We start from the raw sequence: 20,945 nt of genomic DNA, 5'->3' as shown, positions 1-20,945 counted from the left end.
ACAATATCAAGATATGAATATTGTGTATTATATTCCATTTTAATACAAAAGAACATATGCACACATATATGTACGTGTATGTATGCTTGTGTGTGCTTATATATGCACTGACATTTTATGACAGACTCTCAAGAAATTGTTATCAGTGATTACCTTTGCAGTGACGAACCAAGAGTTAGAGGAAGTAGGGGAGAGACATTTTTTAGTTTATGCCCTTCTTTACTGTTTGGATTCATTCTAAAAACTTTGTTTTGTGAAATTTAAGAACATTTTCATATTTAAAAAGCAACACTTATGTATTACAGGAAATTGGAAAGGCAGAAAAATATAAAGAAAATATTAAATGCAATCCCTTGACCTAGGGGGGAAAAACACTGTTAAAACCTGTCCAGAAATATTCTTTTAAAACACTCATTTGCATACACATGCACACTATACCATACCCTCTGTTTTGTAATCTACTTTTTTCACTTGCAAATATTCCATGTCATTAAATACTCTTTTAAAATACATTTTAAATGAATTGTCATTATTAATTGTATGGGTACGATAGGTTGTTAGTGCATTTTCTCTTCGTTTCTCTTCATAAATTGAAAGAAAAGCTTTGGGAGAAAGCAGTGATCAAGGTGGGAAGAGGTTTGTAAAAATAAAAATGGTATACATGAGGTTTGGATGGTGAATCAGAGGATCAAAGCCAAGTTCCTTCTTACAAAATAACATGTATCTCCAAATCTTTTTTTAAAAACAAAGGTGAGGGAATGAATCAGGATCACGGAATGTCATCTACTGTATTCCTAACAAAATTAACAGAAAGTAATTTAAATAATTAAAAGAAAAATGAAAAAAAATGAATAAATTATTAGCTGCATTCAAACAAAGAAAGAGGAACAAGTCTAATTCATACATTTTAAAAAGTGTTCAACAAGGAAAGACAGAAAATTCTAGTGTGACACAGCATGGCGTGGCTCCTAACTCCTAATTTGGGATGATTTATTGCTATCTTTTACTTTTTTGCACTGTTTGAATTTTTATAATGAATATATGTCATCTTTATAAAAATAGTAAATCCATTACAAAACACTTTTGATAATTATTTTCAAGAAAAAGTGGAAAATTATGCATAAAATGTTTGTGTTTTGCATGCATAAACAAATTTTCTCTACTAAGTGGAGCCCAATAGACCTCACTAGAATCCTGTGGTTGCTAAGAGACTATCATGCACAATGTCTTCTCTCTCAGGCTAAATGATGTTTTAGGTTTCTTTAATTTTTATCAGGTACATGTTGTGCCAAGAAGGATGAGGAGAACAAGATTGCTTGTCTGTTTTCTAACAAGAACAGATTTTTAAAAATTATTTAAATACATTTCTGCTAATATTTTCAGAAAGGAAAAAAATCTTCTCTCTATGTGAAATTGAATGTCTTTAAACATGGCTTGACACTTTGCTCTTTGTTTTGGAAATAAAGGACCAAATTTGCCATAAAAATACAAGTTTGCCTTAGCTCACTATTGCAACTTATTGGGTAAATATTTGAAGATGATAAATCTAGCCACAAAAAGCAAATTATCTACTGAAGTCGTTTGGTGAATTACTTCGAGGGAGATAACTACCTTGTGGGTCACAGTAATGACTCCTTTGTTTGATGGCTGAGGGCCAAATGCGAATAGAATATCATCTGATTTCAGGCAGCTTCCCGGCAAACCAACTAGAATGTCTCCCTTCTAACCAGACCCTTTTCATTGAAAGACCACAATCCCTCTAAAATCCTATGTATTGTCATATTAGATGGCTGCCTTCAAATGACTACAATATTTATTAGCCTTGAAATACTGTAACCCCGGGACTTACATAAGTACTGCACAGGGAATTCATTTCAAGCCACATTTGACCCCTTGTTTTAAAGGTGATCTTCAAACAAGTTTAAGGGAAATAAATCAAGTTTTCAACCCATAGCCTGCTTTCTCCTAATAAAAAAGAAAAGAAAAGAGGCTTTAAATATTTCTAACCTTTTTCTTCTTTTCTTCACTTTGGAATAGAAGATTAATCACATCTGCCCAGAGATGTAATTTAATGTCTGTCATTTGGAATAGAAAGGAAAATAGATAAATGGCTCATGAAGAGGGTACTTTAAAATTAAACTCTACAACCAAGGATTTTATTAGGCAGTTGATGTGAAGGATACTTCTCATTAAAAGGGAAGTCAAGTAACAAGGAAACATGAGAAACAGGATCATAAATATTACACTTTTTGGCAAAAAGGAGGAAAGGAAATCTGAAGTTTTCAGAGTGAGACACAGAGAATTACCCACAAGAATTAACTCACTCTTAAAACATCTGCCTCACATTGCCTGACTGTGAAAGAATTGAGAAAGAAGAAAGTGTTTAGAAATTTGTTTGATTCAGGGAAACTTTGTCATTCATGATTTTACATTCCCTCTATATGTGGGGACACACTTTCCTCCGAAGGCTTCTATCTGTATTGATATCACTCTGCCCTTAACAAACAACTTAGCTACAAGACAAAAGTGATTAAATTGTACTCCTGAGATCAGTTCCTGGATAATGGTCTTCCTCGGGTTTTCACAGAGTAAGAAACTGGGCATTTTGTTTAAAAATGGTATTAATGGCCACTCTCCCCAAATTTCCACTTCGTTATCATTCTTCCCCACGCAGTCTCTTCTTCGTGAAAACTGACATCGAAACAAAATGAAAGGAGAGGCTTGAGAAGCGAATACAGCATCCTTTGTGTTGTGTGAGCAACCCAAATCATGGAGCCAGAAATTCAGTGAGTAGGACAATGAGTCACAAAAATGATGGCAAATGTCTTGTCTGGCTGTGCACTGTTTTAACTGTCCCACCTTGGACTCAAAGACCCATCTGAGCTGCTTAAAAAGTGCAGGTCTGGCAACAGCTGGGGTATTCAGCCGGAATGCCCATTTCAAGTTGGTTCAGCCATTTTCAGGTGTTCACCTCACCTCTTTGCCCACTCATCAGGTCACCTGTGACACTTGGACAACCCATAATCTCCCCCAAGCCTTTGTAGCATCATTAGCTGTGTTTGACAAGTGTGTCACCTAAGCATTTTCCAACTGTAGACAGCAGGATTTAACTGCTGAGACGAACTCTCACTTTGTCAAAAATATAAGCAACTCAGAAACATTTCTTCTTTCCAGTTGTATTGCAAGCTAACATTTAAAGGAGTCACCATCCAGTGAAAACACAGTTGCTTCTCAGCAAGGATTGCAGGAGAACTGAAGGGAGAATGACCCTGGAGAAGTTTAGAATATATTAATGGTCTTAGGAAATGTAGTGTCTAGAAATGTCTCTCCTACTTATGTTAAACCTGTGAAACTTGTCTTTGGGTTCAAAGATTTCTATCCCATTTAACCTTTAAATGAAGTAACCTGACTTGCTGTTTTCTCTGGAGAAGTGAAACAGTCAGGAAAGCTGTTGACAGACTATGAAAGCTGTCCTAATGTGGGCCTTGTCTCGTTCACGTACCGAGTTATTGAAAAAAGGAAAGAATTTATTTTGTCCCTGTTTCCTGGATTCTCTCATGCTGCTCTCTTCAGAGAGTACCCTGGAAACCCATAGGCATAACTGATTCAGGGAAAACTAATTTATATACAGCACTTAATTTAATTTCTCCAGGGGATCTCCCCGGTGGCACTCTTCAGAACTCTTTTAGAAAAGAAGCATTGCCTGTGTGGCACCAATGGGGAACTTTTGCTAACATCTTTTGTTTCTTCAGGGTAGGTACTTCCGTAATACCCCAAGAAGTCATTGATTCTAAAGCCTGCTGATATTTAGAACAATATCTAAACTGTTGTGGGAGAAACATGATTGGCTGCCATACTTTTAAGTATCTCTTTGGAAGGAAATGACAGCTTTCTAAAGAGGCTATACAGCCTTTGTTATCTAGCAGCTTTCCTTTGTGTCTAAGGAAACTTCTGCTACAATTTTAATTCCCTCCTTCAGGTGGTACCATTATTTTGGGTACTGAATACCGTTAGCTATCTCCATGATAATTATTTATGATGGAAAAACAATCACAAAATATTTCCAACATTTTATGTCTTCCAACTATAGAATGATTACTCTATCATTACTTCTGCATCCTAAGGCTCTGATTATTTTAATTTTGAGGATATGGGGTCACAAACCAATAGCCTGAGTTATATATTAAAAAAATATAAATTTGAAGGTCTTAGGTAGGGAATGCCTGATTCAAATTCCTAATTTTTTTGTGCTCTGCCGAACACACACATTTGTGTTACCTGTTTCTTCTCTGAAACAGCTGAGTTTTATCAACCCCTGTGATTGTCCCTATTCCTTTAAGGCAAAAACCTCTAAATTAAATTCTTTCCCTGTGAGACTTCGCTCAGAAGTAGATTTACGTCATTATTCTGGGGTATCACTCAATCCCTTTATAACCGTGTAACTTCAGCTTGTCATTTGTCATGACATTCTGATTACTTTCTTCTGCTCCAGAGTTGAAATGTTTATTCCTGGTCTTATAGTTAGACTTTCTTTCGTTGGATTCCCTATTGAATGTTTATTTTTTCCTCCTTGAGAAGACAGTGCAGACTCAAAGATGATTTTGTTTAGACAATTATGTTCTCAAGTCTTGTCTTTACCTCAAGACAAGAAAGCAGAGACCCCAAAGTCTCTTTTACCCAATGTGAAGTTTGGATGTTCTTTCTCAGGATGAAGCTCAGCTGACTTCACTTCAAATGCAGGTTCCCCTTCCTGATGGACAGTCTCTGTTCCCAATCAGGCTTGAGGTCCATATCACAGAACATCTGGATGAGAGTATGTGACTTTCTGGAAACTTCCTTTGTACATGAGCTTCTTCCCCCACCAAGAACCTGGTCCCTCTGCTTAAACGGACCTGGTGATGAGCTGGCCAGTTCAGGCCCACCTTGCACAGTGCCCTTCTTAACTCTACCGTGGATGTTTTCCTTGAACTGTGTGTCTTCCAGTAAAGCAGTTCTCCTAAACCTCTCTAATTGTAAGGACCACCCAGGGTACTTATTTAAAAATATAAATCCCCAGACCCCCATCCCAGATCACTGCATTGAAACATCTGGAGAAGCGTCTTGGGCAGTTAAATGTTTAATGATAACCCCCAATTGATTTTTATCATCAGGGAAGTCTAGAAACACTACCATAAAATATTGCTCTCTAAATAAAATGTTGGAGTTTGTTACTTAATCCTTTCTAGAATTTCTAGTTCCTTTTTATCACCATCTAGGACCCTGTTTCTTAAATTATTCTTTGTATGTCAGAATTATAATCAACTGAGGTGCTTGTTCAAGGTGCAGATGCCAGGCCCATGAGATTGGAATCTCTGGGGACTGGGCCCAGGAATCCGTCGTTTTCTGACATCCTCCCTTAGCTCAGAACCACTGATCTAATGGTGCCCTGCCGGAGTTCTAGAGCAGTGCTTCTCAAGCTTTAGTCTGAATACAAATCACCAGGAATGTTGGTAAAACATTCTGATTCATTAAGTCCCGGGTGGGGCCTAAGATTCTGCAAGCTCCCAGGTGATGCTGAGACTGCTGGTCTGTGGACCATATCAGCACAAGGTGCTAGAGAACTCCCCTAAGCAAAATGGCCCAAACTGTTGGACAGCACAGAGCCTGTAGCTTTGTTTTAATGGAGAAGAGTGGACTCCATTGTCATCTAAGCTATGACTAGTCCTAATCTCATTAAGGGGTCACAGGACAATTCAGAACAAAAGCTTACCCTTTGTAAATGACACACCTGGTATTCTCAACTGTCATCAACTGTGTGCTGCCCAGAAGCTCTACACTCTCACCTTTCCCAGTGAGCTAGACCCACTGGACCAAAGATGTACACCTATCCTTGTTTCTGCATGAGTGGGAAAAAGCTGGGCATAAAAGAGCCTTACCCAAGGAGAGAGCTATCAGATTTTTTTCAATTCACACTTCTGTGCTCTTTTTTGGCTTCTTTTGTTTCCTTTTCTATTCTCTAGGAGAAATTTGTACCCATCTTCTAGCTTTCCATTCTTGGGTAATTTATCTCTTTCTTATTTCTTATGTATCTTTTAAATCCTTTCCATCTTGTTAGCTAATGAAAACCAGGTGGTCATGAGTTAATAAATGTGAACTCTTTTTCTCCTTCCAAAGTCTGCTTTTGGCTGGGTCTTGGGATATAGATAGTTTGTTGTTTTTGAAAATTTGAGTTGGGACCAAATCTAAGTAGGACAGATATTTGTTGATTTTTCAAGACTGGTTTGTCTTCCTAATTTATCTCCTTATACTGTTAGTGTAATCCTTCGTTCCAAATGCCACATTGAACAATTACTTCAAACTCTGAGCCTCTGGATGTCCTTCAGTAATTTTCTTATCTGTATACCAGAGAATAGCAAAAGGTTTCTGGCCTGTGGGCCCCACCATTGGGATCAGCTGGGGATATTTTTTAATGTCCCAGGTCCCACCTCCAGTGATTCTGATTCAGTAGGTTAAGGGAAGGAGAACGATTCTGCGTTTTTAAAGAGCCAGAAGGTCTGTCCTTTGTTCTGAAGGAAGACCGTAGGCCTTAGTAGACTCTTGGTCTCTCCTGCCTTTGGCACATGAAGCCTCTGCATTGTACAGACCACTCAGCAGGACTCTGCACTACACCTAACAAAGATCATGTAACTGGGATTGTCCTGTCCACTCCCAACCCCATCCAGTCCATCCTCAAGCCTTGTTGCCTCTATCTCCACATCATATCCCAAGTCATTCTCTTCCGTTCATTTCCATTACCTCCTCCCTGGTCTGAGAGCCACTACCCTTTCTCGCCTAGATTAGCCTCTCTGAAATCTTCCCTCCACACAGCAACCAGAGTGATCTTTTAGACTCACGAATGAGATCACATCAATGCCTTTGCTTAAACCCCTTCCATAACTTCCCATCTTGCTTAGAGTAAAATCCAAACCCCTCACTTGGTCTTCCCAATCTTAACTTGATCTGGCCCCTGCCTTCCTCTTTCCTCTAGTCTACCCATGACCAGCTCCTTCTTGTGTTCAGAGCTCACCATCAATGTCCTCTACTCCCAGAGACCTTCTTTGATCACCCATATAGAGAAACCACTCAGTCACTCACTGTCATATCATCCTTTTAATTCTTGGTAAAGCACTTATAAAATTAGCTCTTGTTCTTGTTTTTGTTCTTTAAGGGCCATTTTCTCTACTAAAGAATAAATTCCATGAGAGCAGGGACCCTGTCTTCTGATTTACTACTGTATCCCGGCACCCTAACAGCAGAGACTTGGTAAATATTTGCAAAACGAATGAATTTAAGCTGAGCAAGGAAGTATGAGGAGAAATTAGATAGATGAGGTAGTAGTAGGGAGGAATTGTTCTTTGTGCAGGGAAATTAGTGTTCTAATGCCCAGAGGCAGGAAGATACTTGGCACATGTAAGAAACTAAAATAATGTGTCCAAAGGGAGGAAGAGAGAGGAGGTAGGCAGGGGCCTTACAGGCTATGCTAAGGATGTTCTCCAAGAGCAACAAGGAGTCATGGGAGGGTTTTAAGCAGGAGAGTAACAACAGATTTCCTGACAAAAATTCTCAAAAAAAGCCTTCTCCTAAAATTGCGTCACATATGCTGTAGTAAGTCGAATGTCCAAAGATGTCAACTTGTAAATATCACCTTATCTTTGGATAAAAAAGCATCTTTGCAGATATGATTAAGTTAAGGATCTTGAGGTGAGCAGATTACCTTGGGTCATCCAGGTGAGCCTGAAATGCCATCACAAATGTCCACATGAGAGAGAGGCGAAAGGAGATAACACAGACACGCAGAGGAGACATCCATGTGAAGATGGAGACAGACACCTCAGTGATGTGGCCACAAGTCAAGGAATGCCTGGAGCCACCTGAAGCTGGAAGAGGCAAGAAATAGATTCTTCTCTAGAGCCTTGGGAGGTTCCTTGGCCCTGCAACTGCAACACCTTGATTTCAGACTTATGGCCTCTCAAACTGTGAGTGAATACATTTTGGTCATGTTAAGCCTCCAGGTTTGTGGTAGTTTGTTATGGCAGCCACAAAACATTAATACACAAGCTTTGGAAAAGAGAGAGAGAAAGAAATAGCAATTCAGATGATATGCACCGTTAATGCCCATGAATCCGCCCAATGAATGTAGGCCCTGAGTATGAGATTGGAGATGTTCATCTGCTGTTTCCTCAGTCAACCTTCTTTCCCTTGTGGCTATTGTCATAACTCTGGTGGATAAAGGGAAGCCTACTTCATACAACATGCTGCTCAACTCAAGCCAGCTACTTCATGTTATGGTTGGCTAAGAGGGAGAGCTGTATATGTTGGGGGAATAAACAAAGACCAACCAAATAAAAACACGCTAAGGCTTTTGTGAGCTTGCTAAAGAAACGGAGTCAACCACCATTGTTTGCATTCTGGCAGAGACTCAAAGGCCAGCAGAGGAGTTCGTAAGCTTTAGAGTGGAATGAGGAAGGCTCAGGTGTGCCCTGATTGTTGGCATGGGGAAGCTGGTGATGGGCTAACTATGTGAATGGTTCGGGTGCGTATGTGGCTTTCTCTGGTCGGTCCTAAGCTGGAAGCAAGGTCGAAAATTAGAGACGGTGTCAGTCATAAATCAAGTCTTGGGCATTTGGGGCTGATTGTTATAGGGGATCGGTTTCAAAAGTTTCATTGCAGAGGTGAGGTGGTACCTGGAAAGGAAAGGACTCTCCTTTTGAAAAAGACTTTCCTTTGACTGTGAGTGCAGCTGGTTATGGGCAGTCTGCAACACTCAGTTTGCATAGCACAACGTCTAAGTCCTCTTTTTCTACACTGTGTCTGCATGACCTCCTCCAGCCTTCAAACTCTAAACTAAGGAAACACCAGCATTTTAAGGCCCCATTTTCTTATGCTGTCAGAGATGGGTAAAGCAATGATGCTGATCCAATTTTAACAGACAGTTGGACGACCTTCAACATTGCCAGTCACATCATCCACACTACAGTGGATGCATTAAAACCTGAATCTAGCAATTCATGTTGGCCAATCCTACAGAAAGCATATGCAAAATGCATTGTTTAGGGACCCAGGCAGGTGGTTGGTGATGGCTTCATTAACATCCTCAAGGAAGAATTTAAGAATTAATTGAGGACCCTCAGGAAACCATTGCCTGATGAATAGATCTCACAGTGGTTCTCAGTCAGGAGCAATATGCTGCAGAGGGGACGTGGGCAATGTGTGGAGATATTTTTGGTCATCACAACTGGGGAAGTGCTACTGGCATCTAATCAGTAGAGAGACCAGGGATGCAACTAGCAACTGGCACTAAACAGTGCAGTCGACATGTAGGAGGAAAGAAAGACCCAGATCCGATTCAGGAAATGAAGATCTGGTAGAACAAGACACAAAGCAGCTTTTGCCTGGTAGCTGGAGGCCTCCCTCTTTTTCTCCTTTCCCCCAGGACTGAAACTCAAGCCTGCACCGTGAGCCAGCTGGGACCACATGGATGAGAACACTCAGGGGTGATAGAAAATAAGATAGTGGGAACCTGGCTTACCAGGCAATCTCCTAGAGCAAAACCACTCACCCACTGCGGACCCTCATGTAACTCTCGACTGTTATGTAGGGGAAATTAACTTTTATTTGACTGTTAGGAAAAAGCAAAGTATTTGGAGAAGAAAATCACTCATGCTATCCAAAGAGTAGATCTGAATGGTGACTCTGGAGAAGTTAGTATGGAAAATCCCAGTGCCATAAAGCCTTCTGCAGATGTTATGTAAAGGTTCAACTCTGAGCCAGCAAGTGCCTCTGGAGCTGGTTTGTGTTAGTTTCACAGCAAGCAGCCACACCATGTGGGAACACGTGCACGCCATCTGGAGTGCGTAGCTGGGTGTTCTGAAAGTTGTGGTGGGCCAGTCTAGGTGCTAGGTTTAGACACACGCCATTATATTTTTAGAAAGTACTTTAAAAATCTCAATTTCTGAGACTTTATTCTGCAGCTAAGCCACTCCAATCAGTGCCTTTGCTTCCAGCTCAGTCTGCTACATACTTTATTTTTTTAAAACTGTGTTTTAGAGTGTTTCATTCTTGACTGCTTTATTCCCGACATGCTGCATATGCAACTTAGGAAAGTAACACTGGTTCCAAACGCTGCAGCCAGTAGGGATGGGAGTTTCACGTAGTGTCGGGATTGATTCAGAATCCAGGTGGTGCAGAAATGAGAGGATGGGCCTCAGTTCCCATTGGAACATGCAACTGGAAAGATGCAGGCTGACCCCTTCTGCAAGGAGTCTATATTTGGATTTTCCTATAATGCTTCTTGTGAAGTGTGAAAATCATTATGTTTCTATAGGAAGTAAACTTTAGTCGTCAGTCATACCAGGATGCTCTGTTCAGCTCACCCACGCTGACAAGCTGGAGGCTAAGCAGGATGGTGAAAGCTTAGAAACCATGAGACAGAAGGTGGTGAATCTCCCAGGCACCGGAGACAACCACTTATGGAGACAGGAGAGGATATCCATCAATCGGAGAGAGAATTGATTTGGTAACCATTGACAACCATATTCTCGGAGGGTTCCTTCCAGCTCAGAGAACATGAAGACGTAAAAGCAACTTGTCGGAGAGTTGGAGAGCCAGAATTGCAAGTTCTCTCTTTTGGTCATTGAGGCTTGTGCCATATTTGTAAAAAGTCTCTAGGACTGGATGCTCTTCCTGACTCTCTTTTGCATATAGCCACCAAGAGGAATACTGTTCCATTTGGAGGCTTTGTACCTTTGCCAAGTTAAGAGGAAGCTTGTCTTTATAATCAGGATTAGGAAGAAAGCACAAAGCATCTAACTGCTCATGATAGATTCTTCTAGATGAACTTGCCCATCTCCTTAACAGTTCAGAACAACTAAATTGAGAGTAAAGACCAGTTGAGAGGACTCTATCTGAGAGTGTTTTAATTCTTGCTGGTTTTAAAAAGGAGTAAAATCATCCCCTGTATAAAGAGTATTCCCTAGGCAGCATACAGCATGCCACTAAGGCTGTCTAGACACTTGGGGGATGTCACCTTTGCCCTGTTCAAGAGTCTCCAGAAGGTACAAATAGGCCCCCTTGAATACATGACTGTGCCTGCTGTTTGAGCTCAGGTGCGCTGTTGGTGCCTGCAGTGAAATTCTGTAACTGTTTCTGTTCTTTAGCACCTTCCATAACACTTCAGCCTACCAACCGTGTCTGAGTAGGGGAGAATCTGCATGAGTGGAGATTCTCATGCCACTGGGAACATGGCCAAAGAATATATTCCTTCTCCAATCTCCACTCTATACATATGCATCTCACTTGTCTCTCTAAATCTGTCCATCACAGAACACTCATTTCTTGAGTTTGGGTCCAGGGTGAAGGTGGGAAATGTTTTAACTTTTATCTTACGAAATCTTGAGAACATCTGTAAAGCTAATGTACTATGGAGATGGTGCTTTCCCCCTCCCGGAACTATGAATATGGGGACTTTCTAAGGCAACGATTTAATCAAACCTTGCTTGCTTGCTATGGGAGATTCAGTCACCAGAGAACCAATGAACGTGTTTGATCTGATTTTCTGTACTTTGGGTAGGCTGCAATCTTTAGTGGCGAGCAAAATTATATCCTGAAGCTTCCTTCAGATGGCCTGCCTACTAGCCTTCAATCTCATCTTTCTTAAGGTGTGTCTGTGTTGTCCAGTATCTCCGCAGCCAGAGGAAATGCAGCTTTCTTGGAGAATTGGTCACTAAAATACAAGGGTGTCAAAAATATCAGAATGGAGTGATTGCCTTTAGTATCTTAAATTTTTAATTTAATGTTGACATGAGAACTGGTTGTTTGCCATCCTTCCCACCTTCCACCATCACCCACTTGTCTGCCCCTGACTATGGGCCCTGAAAGAAAATTTCCAGACTTTATTCACAATGGAACAGCTCTTTAGGCCACAGCATCAGATCCTGGGATGATAAGGAAGCCACCAATCCAAGAGACTTGGGTTCTGATGCAAGTTAGTTTGCCCCTCTGAGATTCAGTTTCCTCATCTATAAAATGAGAGATTGGGTTAGTTTCGTGACTAGTAAGAGTTCACATAAGTAGTAACAGGATCAATAGTAATCTGGGTCAATATTTGTTGAGCAGCTATTACATGCTTTTCAATATGCCAGGACTAGTTGTTAATCAATGGAGTAGGGGGTGGGGAGGCAGAGTAATAAATGAATACTTTTGATAGATTAATAATATGGTGAGAACTAAGTGCAAGAGAAGCTATAGAAGCATAGCAAGAGCCTACATTTGCTCTGGTAAGATTGAGCTGCCAAACTAAAATGCCTAGTTTCTTTCTGGTAGCTGGAAAAATGTCAACCTAGTGTGGTAAGGTTTGTTCTTTTATGCTGACCCAGAGCCCTGATTGGTAGTTGGAGCCATAACTAGCAATTTTGGCACATGTGGCAAACACCATGCGACAAACCCTAAAATCAACTTTTTAACTCATGTTGCGGCTCACAGATGGGTGTTATTACCAATGTGCACCATCTGGTAGCTTTCTATTTTAGCTCTTCATTCCTTCTAACTAGATACTGAATTTTTAAAATTATCATTTTAAATTTATGTGACCTCTAAACGTTCCTGACCTGGGACAAAAAGTCCTCGTCATCCTTCCCTCATTATAGTCATGATTTTGTCTTAAAATGAGAAACATATTATTACTTAAAGCAATTTGTTTCATAAACCAACATTTTTCAAACGTGAGGTCCGTGAAATAAAAATTAGCAGAAAAGAGCTTTTGCTGGTTAAAAGACTCTATACTCCATTCCTAGGTGGTAAGTGTCTCGAGTTCCAAAACTTTGTTCTCCATCTTGCCTGCAGTGCTTGGTACTTGGCACATAGTGGGTACTCGATAAGAATTTAATTGGAAGCATACCAATGGATCGGCAACAATACAGCAATCCAATTTGGTTGCTAATATACTTCCAAAAGTCTAGGCCCACGTCCAAAGGCTAGAACAAACTCCAGGATGTTGTGTGGACAGAGCCTTGAGCTAATTGGATGTCCCTTCGCGTGTTCCAAAGATCTGTTTTGCAAATTAAAACCTGCACAGACACACCCTCAGGCACTAGCACTCCTTGGGAATGGTCCTGTGGTTCCTATCATATCTTCTGATGTTGTGATGTTATATTTCTTGCTTACATCTATCTTTTAATTTTTGCTCATATGTCCACATGCGTAGATTTTTTTCCTTTTTCTTTAAGAAATGGAAATCTCTTGCAGGACCACCTGAGGAAGGCCAGAACACCCAACAGTGACCCAAATAACTATCGGGGAAGCCTGGGCAGGCTCGGTGGTGCCCTGGTTCATTTTCTCCCTGCTTTTGGCTATGAAGCCACAAATACTAATATCTCAAGACAGAATTTCCTTCTTCTTTTTTCCCCCAACAGATCAATTCATCAGGCTTCCAGGAGACACTCCCATTACCTCTTATTTCTAGTCTTGCAACATTTATGTTTCATATACACTTACATTCCTTTTTTACTAAACAATATGAACTACTGTGTAGATTTGGAAAAAATAAGAAAAGATGCTTATATAAAGCCTTTCGGAATATATCATGGAAAGATGTTTTGAGCTTAGAAAATTAGAAATTGCAAGGATAGGGAAGAAGAATTTCACAAAGTCGGGCATCAGAATTAGATCTGAAATTATTATTATTTCTTTGTTACTAAACTCTAAAATGGTAAAAAAAAAATGCATAATGGAAAAGTTAATAGATTAGGCTTCAATTTTAAACTACTGTACTTAAAAAGAATACCGCATTTAAAAGGCTAATATTTTTCAACAACTGCCTAAAAAGATAAATATTTCTAACATGATAGACAAGGGGATAAAAATTTAATCTAGAATGCATTCTTACAAACCAATAGAAAAAGAACATCCCAGCTGCAAATGGCGAATAGACCTGAGTAAATAATTGCAAAAGAAGAAATACCAATGGCTAATAAATACATGGGAAAAGAACAGACAAGTTTATTTGCAATAAAACTATTCAGACTTAAAGCAGTGAAGTCCGATATTTGTTTAGAAATTAGCAGAGATTTCCTGAATAGATAATACCTACCCTCAGGGAGGGGTCAGTTGAACAACCACTCTCAGACTCTGATGAAGATACGGTTTGGGTCCACCAGGCTGGAGGGCAGTTGTCAAAGGCTTTTCAAAAGCAGCTTCTCTTTAGACCTACCAATCTCACTTCGTTCAGCAAACATTTTTGAGCACCTACAATGTGTCCATGGTTTCCAGTTGCCAGAAACTAAATTTAAGTGCTAAGAACTAAATCTATCCTAAAGAAACACTCAGATAACTGCATACTCATTTACAAGGGTGTTATTGAGTAAGTGTTTATAATAATGAAATATTGAACATAAGTTAAATGTCCAACAGTAGGAATTTGGTTAAGCAAATTATGGTATATCCCTGCAGTAGAATATTCTACAGCAGGCCAGGAACCATTTTAGAGACCATCATATGGTGGTGCACAGGCTCACACTGTGCCCTTGTAGCCAGGTAAAGTCACCTCTCCACCAATTTTACTTCTTCTGCACAAATGCTGTCATTTCCCACACATAGTAAAGACCCACAGCTATCAATCACTATGAGGTCTCCCAAGAATAATAAACCCGGACTTGATGGGTGGAATCTTTCATGATGAGTAGAATCTTCCATCACCGCATGTCTTGGTTTATGAGGTCAACCTTTCCTCTAACATTTTACTTGGAAGAAAGAAAAATTTATCCCAAAAGGGACACATATACGCAAATAACTCAAGGGGTAGGTGGAGAGAAACCCCAACAAAAGCACTTCTTTACCAGCCTCTTACTCCCAATCTATCCAAAATATTACTGTAAAGGAGCTAAACTAGAAGGCTTTGGAGTGTTATTTATCTAATTTGATGTCTAAGACACTCACTGTACCCTTTCTGGTTGTTTTCTTGGTTCCTTTGTTACGGATGAGCACTGGGCTGGCAGGAAGGCGGTATGACTGAGGATGGCCATGTATTTCTATTTCCAGGTTTATTGTACATTTCGAATGGTGTGTGCCATGACCTTCTAATGATGTGTGGCTGTTGTTCTTTCCTCAGAATGTCGAGTGGTGAAGTCTACTTCTTACACCAAAATAGCTTCATCATCCCGCAGGAGCACCACCAAGAGCCCAGGACCTTCCAGGCGCAGCAAATCCCCTGCATCAACCAGCTCAGGTAAAGCAGCAGAGGAGGCTGAAGAAGCTGCCTTGTTCTGATGTATGATGAGCGGAGGGTATGTGAAGCCAGAGCATGAGGTTTCAAGATAGTGTAGACTCCGGTTTATAATTTTAGAACATGTTAGAGTGGTGGAACAGATTCACTGAAGTCTAGCATGTTGGCTGTAAGAAAAAACATTGAGCTCAGGAAAACTAACTTAGTGAAGACTCAAGAAATCCAGATTTGCCCACAAATAGACATGACTGACTTGTGTCATTCTACCACACAATTTAATTTTTCAGGCTAAGGCCCCCCAGTTCCAAAAGTCTCTGTTAAAGCGTTTATTCTACTTGGGACTGGCTTTGAAGAGTTGCCAGTGTATTTGCTGAACTGTTGTTTTAACACACGTTCTGCTCTGGCCCCCACGTGGCTGCAGAGCTGAAAGCAGTGAGAGCAAGAGCCTGGGGCCGGGAGAGCTGCACTGACTCTGGGCCTGCGTCCTGGCTTTCAGGGGCTCTAGTGCTCATGTGGGAGCAGGATGTGTGCTTACAAGATGACCCTCTCAGCCCTGCCTTTTCCTTCTTTGGTCTTAAAACTATCATGAGTCAGTTAGAAGGTGGTTTTGGGTGGGGTTTTTTTGGTCTCAGGTGTAAGGTCTATTTCACTATTGAAGGGAATTATTTATTAATGGATATAAATTGTTGAATGGGAATTACTAAATGATACATACATCAAAGTGATTGTCACCTGATTTCATGAAGACAAAGAACCTCTTATAAGTAGGGACAGAGATCTTTAGGGCCTACACACAGGCCTTCTTGTACTCACCAGTGTGGGCCCAGAGGGATATGAACAGATCCCTAGACTGGGCTGCAAGGCCTGCCTCCAGCACCACTGGCCAGCTGTTACACTACTGTATCAATTATCACCTCCACATTTAAAAACAGAGGTGCTATAATCTGTTTTTCCTAATATAAAGTAAAACTGAAACCTCCAAAGTGAGTCTTGGAAGAAGGAACTTTTGTAGGCTGGATAGTGGAGCCCCAGCCCAACTGGGTTCTCTAAGAGACACCTTCCCCTTGAGCTTTACTCATTCCTGCTCTTCCCTGGATAGGTCTCCACAGACCTTCTTCTTCTTTGATATTCACTCTGAGGGTGGCAACAGGGGCTACCACTGCCCCCTTCCCACAGCATGGCCTACTTCGTAACCAGTAAGGGAATAAGTCTCAGAACACTACTGGTACTTGAGATGCAGCTTATTCACCCTGCCTAGTTTAGAGGTGGGCTAAGAACTCCTCCCTTGATACCACATAGCTCACCCATATTGGGTAGAACACCAAAATAAAACTTTGCTAAAGGGTAAGGTAGTGAGACTCAAAATTTAAAGTGCATGAGAGTCATTTGGGAACTTGATAAAGTTTGTCATCCTGACCACCTCCCTCCCCGCCTTGATTTTGACTAAGACCATAAACTTGTGTTTTACCAAGTATTCTAGGCAATTCTGATCAGATAGTCTATGGGCCACATTCAGAGAAACAGTGGGTTAAGGAAGTGGTTCCCAAAGTGTGGTTCCTGGACCAGAAGTATCACTATCACCAGAGCATGTTAGAAATGCAGAGTCTTGAGTCCTTCCCCAGACCCGCTGAATCTGAAACTCTGGAGCTAGATCCCAGCAATCTGGGTTTTCACAAGCCCTCCAGGTGATTCTGATGCTCACAGAAGTTTGAGAGCCACTGAATTACAGGTAACAAAAGAGAAATAAATACGAGAAGTCATTTGACTCCGGATAATCTGGGGTGAAAAGATATGACTTGCTCATCTTCATTTATTGGCATGACAGAGTTGACTTCTTTTCTACCTCCCTGCTTGCCTCCAAGTGGTAATGTCCATCTTTAATCCTTGCAACCCAAGAGCAGACCCCTAGATACCTTGAAGTGTAGGCCAGGAGAGCCATGAGCAAAGGAGAGTACCAGACACCAGCTACCTTTACTACTTCCTTACAGTGGCATGCCTTCAGAGAACGAGTTACCTGGGAGAAGAGAGAATTTCTGCCAAGATCATCCCTTCCCTGGAAACTGATATTGGGGAAAGTCTCTCCCTTTAAGAGAGACACCACCTACATGCAGAGATAGGGACCTCCACAAAGTGACAGACTGATGCTGGAATTGCTGCTTTCAAATTCCCCTGGGAGACCTTAACTTGTTCATTAGCCAGCTGACAGGTTAAAACTGAGCCCTTTGGAAGATTTTCAGCCTTGACCAAAGAACATTCCTCATTTTCTCTGAGAAAGCCTGGGCTGTAGGATGAATTCCCATGGGGCAGAAAGGGAGAAGGAGGGCCTAGCCAGCCTGTTTCCCCTAAAATGTTGGCTATTTAGTACAATTATGGAAGGATATGAAGAAGAAAAACATCCACTTTAACTGAAACATTATTAATACTACTAAAAAACATCAATATTAAAAAACAAAATTAGTCCCCAATCCAAACCAACTTTGACATTGACAAATGTTACTTATCTTTCCTCTCTTCTTCCTCTTATATACCATGTATATACCATGAATTTTAAAATATCAGGTGTAATGCAGGTAAACATCTAATAATGGGTGGGTGATTAGCCAAATTCTTGCATCTTTTACAGAATAGGTATTTCAAGAGACTCAGTATGCACTATCACTATTAACTTTTTGTTGTTGTTTTTAACAGGTTTTGTTTTTAAGAGCTCTAGGCAGTTAGATGATCCTGGGTTTGGGAATTTCTTTTCTTTTCTTTTTTCTTTTTGTCCCCATAAGTCAAGGAAGGTAGAGGATGGGTCAGATTATCATGCACGTGTCAAAGAGTAGAATCTTGAGATTTGGAGCAGTGACCGTCTCCTGCTAAGGTTTCCATTACAGATGCAAGAAGTGTCCCCACACTTTCTGTCTGTCTGAGGTGGCAGCTAAGACTGCACAGGTGAATAAAGGAGGAAAACATGGAGAGAGAATTTTTGCAACTCAGAAATAACCTGTAAATAGTGAAGAGCCTGTTCTACTCCAAAAAAGAATATAAAATTTGAGTCACACATACAAAAGAATCATGAATCTAATCTTAAAATGATAATTATGAATACAGGAAATTATTTCACTTTAGAATTAACTGGTAACGTAGTCACTATTCAGCATCTCTAAGATTATATAATTCTTATAAGTATAATATATTTAATTATAACCTTGTAGATGAATAGATTATTTACCAAGAGTAATTTTAGAAACTCAAAAAAGCAGACAGGCAAATGTATTAAATATGTTTGTATTTGTTACTGCCAACATTTGGAACTATTCCTTTTAGAAGTTTAAGCTGGTAGGACACATACCTCAAAATCAATAGATTGCTTCAAGCAACTGTTTTTATTTTCTGTTCTTTCCCAAAAGCCTTTTTCAACTCTAGTTGAAACCTGGTTTATTTAACCAGAGCCAACTTAGAATCTGTGATAGGTAAGCCATGCCAGGTAGTATCATTTCCATAAAGAAAGTGGAATCCCAATCTATTCTAAAATCACTATGTTCTTCAAAAATTAACATTTCATTCAAGGTGTCTTTAACTTCTAGGTCAAAATTAATTAAATGGCAGTGATCATGTATTGTTTAATATGACCGTTTATGCATATAAAATGTTAAACTTCCTGCATTTTGATCTAGAAGATATGCCATACAAGCATTTCTCGGTTATATACAACTTATAATATGTAATGCCTTGTCTCTTGATTCTGACTTGCTACCAGATCTTACCACCTTCTGGTGGATGATTCTAATTTAGAGATGGTTTACAGAGCAGCAGTATCCAGTTGCAAATATGTGGATGATGCCAGTGATCCAAGACCCCTCCCTTTCCCTGGGACCTAAGCCCAGGGTTTAGGAAGTACAGTGATATTTCCATTTTGAAGTGTAGCTGTTGGATGTCAAAGGGAGACCCTCCCTCAGGTCCCTCCACCACACTAGCCCAGACTCCTGTCTCTACTCAAGTATGGCTCTTGAAACCAGTAGAAAGGAGCAGTGAATTATCTCTCTATCGATTGTATCACCATTTTCTTCAAATAGCCTGTTTAGTGTTTTTCATAAATCATAAAGACTGGAATGTGAATAATTTTACTTTCATACCTCTCAAGCATTGATGTTGCCCCAAACTCAGTCACCACTATGAACCTAACTTTTTAACGTTAAAGAATCTTTGTTTTCCCCCCCTAAAATATTAAAGTTTGAAATGGTTTTACTTCACTTTTTTAGTTTCTACTTCCAGTATTCATCCTTCTACCTTATGCAGAGATTGGAGCATGGTATAAAATTAAGATTTGCTCAGTTTTTGAGCCATGCTGCTGTTCAGGGTAATATTGTTAACTTATATTTAAATGAAACATCAGAGTTTACATAGGACTTTTATCTTTTTGATCTTTTTTGATTTTCCCAACAACAAGCAAGACAAGGTATAAATAATATAGTCTGTTTTCAGAAATGAGGAAGCAGAGGCTCGGCTGGGGGGAACTCTTTGCCCAGTCTCACAGAGTTACTAGTGGCAGCTCAGGGCTGGCACCTGGGGCTTCCAGTGCTCCAGAAACACAATCCTTGATATCTGTTTCTTCACCTCTGCTTATTAAAGTTTTGATCTCCGGGAAACAACTAATACAATACCTGGTTTAAGATTGCAATTTACAACATCATTACACCTTGCAGCAGAAGCCTAAGGATTAGTCCCAGGCACCAGCGTCCCAGGAGGTGAAATGAGTCAACCCAGCTTCATGATGTTTGTCAGTGTCAGACAGAAACTTGCCTGTGTAAGCCGGTGTTAGAACAAGAAGGAGAATCTTCTATAAATCTTCTCTTTGTCCCTTACCCGTTCCTCTTCTTGGGACTAAAAGCAGTTAGAGGTGATTTATTAACATAAGGTGTTCATTTACACATTCAGAAATATCAAGCACGGGCCTGCCAAGGTCAGGCATTTGCTGGGCGCTAATAATGCAGAGATGAAAGAAACAGCCCCCACTCTCAAGAAGCATACATGTCAAGCCCCCTACATAATTTACAGATAACATAATTCACGTACCTGTTGAATTGTTATTAGTCTCCATAACGGAAAGAGTCCAAAGGAGGGAGTTGTAGCTAGAAAAAAGAAACCAGAAGCCTTAGTAATACACAAGAAGAATAATGAGACCGTAGACTATTGTGTGCTGAGACATTGAATGTGGTTTTCACTAGGGAATTGGAAAAATGATTTTTAGTTGCTTCTTAAAGAAACAAGAATATATGAGAGCATCATAAAAAGTCTTTAATATGGGTTGAATCTTTGTTCATGTGTGTCTGCCTTTGGAACACAGATGTCTCATAAGGTGTACAGTTTAATAGTAAAATTCCTTTATCTGCACAGGGAAGTTATAACAAAGTATCTCCCAAGATAAGAGTATAATATACACTAATTCAATTTCTGTAAGAATGGGTAAAGTTTAGTTTTGCTTTATATTGTTTTCTGAGTATTAAAAGTATAAGAAAAATATATTTATCTATCTTGAATTTTCATTGTTGCAATCCTCCTTAAAATGTACAGATTTCAAAATTTTGACCTCTTCTTGGATCCCTTAGAAGAATTTTGGGGTCTTTTGTTTGTTTTAGAGTTTTTATTAGCATTTAGATGGATGACACATCTTTCCTCGTAGCACGACAACCTCTGTTTAGAATCTCTGTCTGTAGAAGCCATGGCA

At 40.1% G+C, this 20,945-nt stretch overlaps 1 protein-coding gene across 5 annotated transcripts in view; it reads left to right on the top strand.

Annotated features, from left to right (window-relative positions):
* The window catches only part of DCLK1 (doublecortin like kinase 1), a 318,321-nt gene that overhangs the window by 212,760 nt on the left and 84,616 nt on the right, over nt 1-20,945 (top strand). For all 5 annotated transcript variants that reach the window (XM_044777291.2, XM_070520527.1, XM_044777292.2 and 2 more), the window contains exon 5: nt 15,122-15,238. In XM_044777291.2, coding sequence (XP_044633226.1) covers nt 15,122-15,238 — 117 coding nt within the window. The remainder of the gene's footprint in view (nt 1-15,121; nt 15,239-20,945) is intronic.

Source organism: Equus asinus, chromosome 11, assembly GCF_041296235.1.
Source record: "Equus asinus isolate D_3611 breed Donkey chromosome 11, EquAss-T2T_v2, whole genome shotgun sequence".
NCBI lineage: Eukaryota > Metazoa > Chordata > Mammalia > Perissodactyla > Equidae > Equus > Equus asinus.
The sequence above is the reverse complement of the archived record's forward strand: the minus strand, read 5'-3'. Positions and strand labels throughout refer to the sequence as shown.